The following is a 9,846-nucleotide window of genomic DNA, read 5'->3' on the forward strand; positions in this document are numbered from 1 at the left end:
GAAGCCGATTTGATCGTGTTGTTTATCGCTTAAAAGATAAAGCTTCTACTTGGTGGCGCGGGTTATAAAGAAATCATATTGTAGTTGGAAAGAATCCGATTGGAGGCGCATGAAACGACTTTTGAAGGATAGACTCTTGCCATTAGAGTGTGAGCAACAGTTGTTTGAGCCTTCAAGTAATCTTCCGGAAACTGGCCTTCCTCTTGAACAAGGAAAGACAAATCTTGGTGATATGAAGATTATTGATGTTGTGATAGAAGATGAAAAAGTGCAGGTTGAAGACACAACTTCCAAGAGGGATAACCAAACAAAAGAGGAAGAAGACGTGGAGTCGATGAACCAGACTATGCAGGAGCGAGATACACATGTCTCAGTTATGAACGATTTATCTTTTGAGGAGAATATTTTGGAGGTACTAATTTCAAACTCCACAGAGCAAGTTCTGATTGAACCCACTTTAAATTCACCCCAAGTGGAACTTCAAGATGAAATTGCCATTGAAGATTTGTTGATGGTGCTTCATCCAATCGAGGCAAAATTTGCCAAAGCATATACGACTCCACCGAGGAAGCAACAGTTCAGACAGGCGAATTTGATGAATGTTTGAATGAAATTGCCTAGAACGTTTCTTCTATTTTCTTATCTAAACAAGTCCCTTGTTTAGTGGCGAAAACCCCAATTCTTATCGTTCTTCCTTGAGCGTGGTGAATCAACTTAACTTTTCTTACTCGTGGCGAGTAATCTTATCGAATGAGTTTTGTTGGTTCTACCCTCCACCATTCTTTCTTACCCAGTTCTGGTTCGTGAGCTTATCATTTGGTATCAGAGCGAAGGTTAAGTTCTTGTTGGCCGATTGAAACACATGAGGGAGTGTACATACAAGTGTTTAGTAAGGAATCATTTTGGAAAACGCAATGGATGAGGAAAACGTCCATGAGGTTTTGAGGGGACTCACACTCAACCAAGCCCAGTTCCTTGGATTCCAGCAGGGGCAAGAAGAACTTTCTGTACGGCTGGATAAATTGACCCAAGTTGTTGAGTGACTGGCCTTGGCACGTGCTGCTCCACCATGTGCACATCGAGTTCCCAAACGGAATGTTCAAGTGGAAGATGAAGTTGACCGGGAGGATGAACTTCCTGAAGAAGAAGAGCAGCTGGTTCCACGACGGGAGCAAAGGAGTGTCGGTAACAACCTCAATCTGAAGATTCAGCAATTCAAAGGCACGAGTTCCCCTGAAGAGTACCTCGAGTGGGTCCTGCGCATTGATAAAGTGTTCGAATACTATGAGTACTCCGAAGCCCAGAAGTGTCAGCTTGCGGCCCTCGAGTTCACCGATTATGCGAATCTTTGGTGGGAAAACATAAAAGCATAACGAAGGAGAGATGGCGAGAATGAGATTCGTAGTTGGTGGGAAATGAAGAGACTTTGATGACTATTTGAATGAAATTGCCTAGAACGTTTCCTCTATTTTTCTTATTTAAACAAGTCCTTTATTTAGTGGCGAAAACCCCGATTTTTATTGTTCATCCTTGAGCGTGGCGAATCAACCCGACTTTTCTTACTCGTGGCGAGTCATCTTATTGAGTGAGTTTTGTTGGTTCTACCCTCCACCTTTCTTTCTTATCAAGTTCTGGTTCTTGAGCTTATCATTTGATTGAGGTTGCCGTAACATTTCATTTTCTCCAAAAGTAATATGACATTTCTATTACTGAAAAGAAAAAGAGACTACTTAAATTGGTGAAATAAAAGGACATACTAATGTCGCAAATAAAAAGAGACTATTTTTAAATTGGTGACCAATTGCAATAGGTTTTTATACTTCAATTGTTGAAATAATAGGACATACTTATATCTCAAATAAAAAGAGACTACTTAAATTGGTAAAATAATAAGACATACTAATGTTGCAAATAAAAGGAGACTATCTAAATTAGTGACCAATCGCAACAGGTTTTTATAAATAAACAAATAAATTGTTATAAAAAAAGGGTACGGCACTTGCATGTGGGAAAACCCATTCCACTAAAGGGAAATATTTCAATTTAAAAAAAATCATAATTGCAATATAATTATCTTAAATAGCCCAGGTAATTTTAAGTGGGATAAGAAATTTATTAAAAGTATGAGAAGGTTATGGCCAAGTTAGCCCAATCGAAAATTAACCTCAGTTAATAGGTTAATATAATGATGTGTTTCACCGAAGAAAAAAATTAGGACATTTCTAACGTCACAATAATTTGTTAATAGATTGACGTAACTTTGTGTTTCACCAAAAAAAATTAAAATGTTTTCAATGTTACAAATAAAAAGAAACTATTTAAATAAAGAAATTATAAAAATATACCGAATTAAAATTATATAAAAAAAAAAGAGGTCCTGCTTGCTGGCGGACAAATCCATACTCGGTTCTCATCATGCAAGATGAAACGAGTTTTAATTATATCTCCCGCCTGCAGGTGGGCAAACCCACCGTACTCGCTTCCATCATGCATTATGAGCACTCTCGAGAGAGGCTAGGTATCCAATAAGGTTCACGGGTCAGCTATACATGATCGACGATGAACATGTCTCAGGCCACACCATCTCTTCCGTTAATTATTTGGCCGCCCGACAAATATATTTTGCGGTCCCCACATCGATTAAATCAAAATCATATTTAAGGTTATCAATTGCAGAAATATTCAGCTGGCCTGATTTGGATCTTTATCGCTACCCCCCACTTAGAAGGGAAACCCGTGACACTCAAATATGTTCCATTCTGTTCTATTCTGCTTAATGTAATTATCTATGGCCGCACGGCCCTTCGGGTTTGCCCTCCTGTTACGATATTATCGACAAGCGCTGGACAATCACACCTCGTACTGTATAGATCATTGATTTCTGCATGCGCACTATTATGTGAACTTGCAGACACAAAATTAAGATACCGAGAACATTCATGTAGAAGATTAAGAAAATACATTAATATTCAAACTCGAACAACTTTGGTTTTTCTTTCTTTTTCCATTGTCCGAATAGAAATTGAATTTATTTAGTGCAAACATATAGAGATATATGGAGCATTTCTTCCAGAGCAGCTATATATATAGCTTGGTGAAGAAGATGATCAATCAGTGGTTGGAGCACATCCCTGAGCAAGACTCCACACAGCCACCCACTTCCTTTTCACCTATAACACAAAAATACACATCCATTAGGAAAATAAATAAACTCGTATGAGCCGCATGTAATATGTCTATGGATCGGGAATTACCGCTCTCCGGTTGAATAAGCTCTATCAAAGTGTACGAGACGAGGAAATTAAGCATATTGAAATGGGAGAGAGTTATTACCGGGATTGGTTTTGGTGCTGAGGTTAGTGCACAGGGATGTGGAGCACCCGAGCTTGCAGAAGTAATCGGTGTCAACGCTGAGGGCACTGGCCGGCGAGGGGGAAGCCGAATGGACAAGACAATCCTTCAGGCACTGGAAAGCGCACTTGAAGGCGGTCTCCCCAGGCTTGATGACACAGAGGACGAAGCAGGACTTGTAGCAACTCGGGAAACTGGCCATGGACTGGTGAGCCCCCATTAACAGGCCCAACACCACACACACCATAGCAAGTGATGATGGCTTCACTGATGATCCTCTCCTCTCCATTGCTAATTCTCTAGACGATTGGAAATTGACTCTGTGAAATTGACTTTGTTCTTCTGAGTGTGAGAGTGATGGGCGGAGCAAGTGAACAAGCTCATACTTTACTTACTGTGAATGTGTTTATCATAATTTGACAATGAAATTAAGTTAAAATGGTATTTGCTATAAAGTTGTGTAATTAGAGCAATGCAATTGGTAGAAATTTAAGAGAGCGAATGATATTACAATCTATTTAATTAAGATAATACAGATAACCATTTTCCCTGAAAAAACTAAGGAAATATTTCACTTGTGAAATATATATCTATATTTATATATATGTAAATGAATATAACAAAATACTATTCTTAAATATAATCACATTAGAAACTTATAATTATTTAACCTAAAAATAGAATTTCTAAGAGTTATATGAACAAACTTTAATAAAACACGTCCAAAAGTACCAAAGAATAATGATAAAATTGAGTAATTTGATCGGATATAATTTGATAACATATTTTTTAATAAAATTAAACAATTGACTCAAACGATATAATGCTAGGCATTGTGAGTCCATCCATATTTTTTTTTTGTTCTTTTGTAATTAAGTTAATCACATTGCACTCATAGTAGCACTATCATGTATATGTTTTTAAAATAAAATTTTGTACATAAATTTCTAGTTCTCCTTGCAATATTATTTGTATTGACAGCAAAAGAGGGGATTCAATTTCACTTCAACCTGATTAAATTTTATAGAATATCCCAGTGTTATTAAAATCGGACCGGACGCTGAACCGGTCGAGGTATAGGTTCACGAGGTTTATGGGTCCAATCGGAGGTTCGATGGGTCGGACTGCACGTCTAATTAAATAATAAATAATGCATATAAAATTAAGAAAGACTATGATATATTAAATATATACACAATAATTCAAATAATTGAAATAATGAATGAAAGAATTTTTTTATGGAAGTTATTTTTTCCTTTGTTATGCTTAAAGAGATAAAGAATGATCAAAAGGAGCAAAATGTGGCTGTTGCCTAATGGCTAATAGGTTAGTTAGGGAGGGTTGAGGTCTTTGGTTCAAGTTTCCATGCATACAATTTAATTTTTTAATAAAAAGAAATCCATAGAACCGGCCAGTTGGTATGGGTTCAGTAAAAAATCGTTCGGTTTAATGGGATCCCGATCTAAAGGTGCAATTTCAGTTTTCCAGAGAACCTGACCGGACAGGGTGCCGGTTTTCGATCGGACTGGTCGGTCCGGTCCGGTTCTAATAACAAAGTAATATCCAACTACATCTATAACTATAATATTATAATATAAATTGAGTAACTTTTTCTGATTTTAATATAAATTCAAATGGTTATCTGATTGGCACTAATTAATACATATATTAAACACTGTCCTAAATAAAATATAAATATGCTCTAAATGATAGAAGTCTAAAGTAAAATATGAAATATTAATTTAAAGAAATGGATTCAAGTACATTTCTTTTCTAGGAAGCATATTCGAACGAATAAAATTAGGAAAAGTAGGGCCAACAGAGATCTCGTCTGGGGCGATGGTGACAGAATAGAGTTAGGAAGAAGAGCAGTGTTGGCACACATTCAACTGCCACCACCGCAAGTGAGATTGCTGGCCAACTTAGAGTCCAACAACTGTTCAATACTACCCCTTCTCTTCTTTTCTCTCTCTTCGAAGAGAGAAAGAAACAAAGGGTAGGGGCGGTAATGGCTCGAGGGATGGTAGTGGCCAATCACCACCGCCCTAGGCAACTTCGTTGGAGGCCTTGCTCCTCTATCTTCGACCATTTTTTTTATTTTTCATTGATTTTTAAATTTGTATTTCTAAAATAAAAAATATTTTTAAAATAAGGAAAGCCTTATAAGAACATTTTATGCACGTAATTTGATGGGTTATTCAATAATATTAAATGTATGGCCTTAAGTAAAATAAACTCAAAAGTTATGGTCCAAATTAGTAATTGTGTCATAAGTCAAAGGTCTGGTAAAAGCAATCAATTGGGGCAACATGCATAGTTTTAGCAAATGGGTTAAGTGTAGAAATGAACCAAACGGTTAGGGATTGATTTTTGGACCCGACTCCTTATGGGCCGCGAAGGCTCGCGAAGCCCACAATAGGGCGAAGCTTGATTTGGCCCAAGCGATATGGAAGCTACTCAAGCAACAAGCATAGTGGGATTTATTTCCTAATTGATCGAGGTATAACATGTGGCGAATATATCGAGAATTCCATGAAATAAGGTAATAGATACACTTGTGATCAATTATAAATATCGAGCTATGCCCACAGTTTACAATTTAGATGTTATTTGCTCTCATGAGAACCCTTGTTGACTTGAGCGTTGGAGAGGAAAATTGGGCCACTACCCTGATCTTTCCTTTTTACGGGTTAATCGAGAACACGAGGATTGCACGTGGATTCAACCCAAATCACAGGTTCGTAACATTGACGTAATACAATGCTCTCATTCTTTGAGGGAGAAAAGAGAATGTCCAAGATCAACAGCATCCTTCGAAATGTATCATCGTAAATTCTGTTAAGAATGATGATTAACTTTTCCATCAAATATCATAATACAAATCTCTTCAATATATATAAACTTAAGTCATGCTTACTCGTGAATACATGCTCATAGACTTCTTATTAACCTTAGGTCGAGCTCTAACTCTTTTCGACTGTTTGGTAACACTTTTCCCATACTTCCTCTTAGCTAGTATCGATACCCCCATTTATGGACTCTTCAAAGCTGGCTCGGGTTTATGAGGCCTTTTCAAAACGGATCCATCTACATAATTCAAATAATAAGATTAACAAAAACCATATCAAAAACTTAAGTATATGTCGTACATACTCCCTTACAGTTCTCTTCGGCCACAGTTGCTACAACCTACTTTGTCATATACTTTTAACGATATTTTCCTCATGAAAACCTTCATCTTCTTGGTGAATCTGGTTTTCCCCAACAACATTAGGAAGTTCGTTCCCTATATCATCCAACCTATCCTCTTGACCATGAGTGTCAACCTTTTCTCCGTGACTCACAACCTCAACTTCCTCCATGTCCGGTGCTTCAACCATTTTATCATTCATTATCATCTCTCTAATACCAACCAATCTAGATGTATTCATTTCTTTAATCTCATGAATACTACTCTCTCTCATCTCCTTCATCCAATCTGAAAATGCTGCTCTCAACTGCTTAATTTCATCCATAACTTATCATTTCATTTCATAAACTGAAGCTGTTGTATTTGAAATTTTCGACTTCAACTATTGCATATCTCCCTCAATACTCTCAAGCCTCTCATTGATGGACTAAAACAAAGAACATTGTCTGCATATGAATGCTATAATAAATAAACTACAGTTAAAAATCAACTTAATACATTTAGAATAGTTAATTACCCCATTATATTGCTCCTCATCGCTGCTTGGTGCCTTCGACTGGCCATAAAGAGTAACCTACCAAATCAACGTCATACTAATCACACAATACAAATTTCTTTCTATGCTACAATAAGAACAATTTATATGAGACTTACACTTTTCTCATCGACACCATCCATCTTCTTAATTATGTTGAGGAGTTAGATAATATCACTCTTCCCCTAGCATTGAAGAAGTAGTAGGGTTTGTTTATTAAGCGAGACCACCAGCAATCCCAACCTAATATTGTCCACATACAATAACTAAAAAGCAATTCAGATGTTCATCTTCAATTAAAATACTTGTAAATTGCACAAATATATATACAACATTCAATTTCATAAAAGTTTTACATACCAACAAGAGAAATAAACAACCGGTGATCCACTTCTAATTGACTTCCTTCAAATTTGTCACACCCTCATCCAGCTTATCCAATACTAGTTTTGCACAATTACATGATCTTATCTTATCCACATCTACTATGCTATAAAAATATTCCTTTGAAATTTTTGCGTTTGCAGTAGGATAACGATGGGTCTTCGTAATCAAAAGTGCAATCATGCATTTAAAATTATCATCTACCTAGACATTAAGATCTACCAATTGTTTCTCTAAATCATTAAACTTAATTATTCATAATCCCCGTGTGTCCCTTACTATCGGTAACATTTCATGCTCACTCCTCTTACATGGAACATTTGGTCCTCTCCTATCAAGACCCAACAATTTCTCAACATCTTATCTGTAACAACTTTGTATAACTCGTGAATAATTAGCTTCCTATTATCAAAGTCATAGATAGCATTTCAACAGGAAGATGCATAATTGTTGTTGCAGCTGCATGCAAGGAATATGCAATAAACTCCCAAATCCTACATCAACAACAACCATCTTTTTTTTCTTATCAAATTTGCTAAACATGGTCGCCACTTGTTCGAGGGTGCATTGCGTTTTCAATGAAACCAACGCATAATAAGATAAGATAACACCTTATACAACAAAAATAAAATTTACTCATAAATAATGAATTTATATGTTACTGCATCATTATACATACATTTTCTCCGCTATCGAGCCAGTCAATTACTTTCAGAGCATCTTCAACCGCTATACACACTTCATTTACAACACATTACACTATCATTATTAACCCTAAAAAAGAGAAACAAGAAGTAAGAAAAAAAAAGTCATATCCTTAAATAAAAATATAACTACACTAAATCGATGCCACTTTTTCAAACATTACAGAAAATTCAAAATTTAATTGCACTTCACCTAAATTTAATTAATTACCACCATTTCTAGCATTTCAAAATAATCCAATTACAATCAAAACAAAAATTTCAAAAATGAGATCTAACAATAAAATTAATTAATTTACCATTAACGCTACCAAGTCAAGAACTTCAATCTGTCCAAAATTTTCCATAAAAAATAATAATAAAATCATTTCAAATCAACCTCCCCTACAAGACTATCTCCAAAGCAACCAGAAACAACCTACCACCTTCAAATTATTTTTCATTTTTATTCTAACATTATTTTTCATTAGGAATCATTCATATTCTTTGAAATAATATTCTTTGAAATGAGATATTTTAATTGAGATAACAACTAAACTTCTATATTTGACATTCTAACTCCAAGTCAACAAAATAGAATATTAAATCCTTATCGACTCATTCATAAAATTTCACATCAATATTTAATTAGACATTTGCAGCATAATCCCCTAACTCATAGCAACTTATTCAACAAAAAGAATAACCTTCCATTCTCGGAATCCAATTATCATTTTTTTTCAAAACTAACATAATAATATGAAAAGGATAAGGTCTTCATTCATAATAATTTTATGGATATATATTCCTATTCAACTTGGACTTTTCGTCACAGTCGAAACAATTAAATTCATTTAATATATTAATAAAATTCACACTACTATAAACTCTAAATAGTCGTGTGCATGTCATCATTCACTTTAACATAAATCCTTCTCATTATATCCCTTCATTACACTTTAATTTCTAAAATATTGATATTGCACTAACAATTGACTCTTCACATCAATATCTGAAGTATGTGTTAATTCAATCAAAATAAACTTAAAAGATAAAAATAAATCAACCATTCATAGTCATATTCCTCCCCAACATTAGCTCACAAACTAAATAAATAATTAAATTTTATTTCCTAACATTACCAAATTAGCACTAGAGTAACTTCCACAATGAGTACAATTTCCTTAAGATAAGTCCTCTCATTATATCCCAACTTTGTTTCACAAAGCAAATCAATGACTTTTATTTCTATAAAATGACTACACAAATGACTATTCAACTCTTCACCACGATAGTAGTTATCTATTCTATTTATAAAAATGTTACATTCACAACCAAAACAATAATATCTCCAACTACATAACTTTAAGTCAAATTGTGATCATTTGGAATATTTTCTCATTATACTTAATTTATACAATGACAATATCCACACATCCATAAATCCCACGTTGCTCTAAATTAACTTTCTATTTAACAAATAAATTTCAACTTCTACAAACCAATATCTATGCCCAACAAAACATAATCTTTTACCTAAAATAAAATTCTCTTTAACAAATTAGATTACCAATTTTAGTAGAACATTTTGCGGCATTTTCAGCAAGGACTAATTAATCTATTCCTTAAACCTTAAAATCTCCCACAAATTTAAATCCCTAAAACCCCTAAACACCACAACCAAATCCATACTCATTCCAAAC

The 9,846-nt window shown here is 34.8% G+C and overlaps 1 protein-coding gene across 1 annotated transcript; it reads right to left on the reverse strand.

The window, feature by feature from the left end:
* Positions 1 to 2,968: 2,968 nt before the first annotated feature.
* LOC116192075 (thionin-like protein 2) lies at positions 2,969 to 3,725 on the reverse strand. The gene is made up of 2 exons (XM_031520497.1): positions 3,334 to 3,725; positions 2,969 to 3,170 (listed from the first exon to the last, which is right to left on the reverse strand). Exons 1-2 carry the CDS (start codon positions 3,638 to 3,640, stop codon positions 3,112 to 3,114), a joined length of 366 nt encoding a protein of 121 aa, XP_031376357.1. The 5' UTR covers positions 3,641 to 3,725; the 3' UTR covers positions 2,969 to 3,111.
* Positions 3,726 to 9,846: the final 6,121 nt, after the last annotated feature.

This window comes from Punica granatum, chromosome 1 (genome assembly GCF_007655135.1).
Source record: "Punica granatum isolate Tunisia-2019 chromosome 1, ASM765513v2, whole genome shotgun sequence".
In the NCBI taxonomy this organism is placed as follows: domain Eukaryota; kingdom Viridiplantae; phylum Streptophyta; class Magnoliopsida; order Myrtales; family Lythraceae; genus Punica; species Punica granatum.

What these genes read in the sequence shown, in the direction of transcription:
- LOC116192075 (XM_031520497.1), bottom strand. Translation starts at nt 3,640, where the DNA reads ATGGAGAGGAGAGGATCATCAGTGAAGCCATCATCACTTGCTATGGTG. An exon ending in CAGCACCAAAACCAATCCCG is followed by an intron (nt 3,171 to 3,333) that starts GTAATAACTCTC and finishes TTTGTGTTATAG; the next exon opens with GTGAAAAGGAAGTGGGTGGC.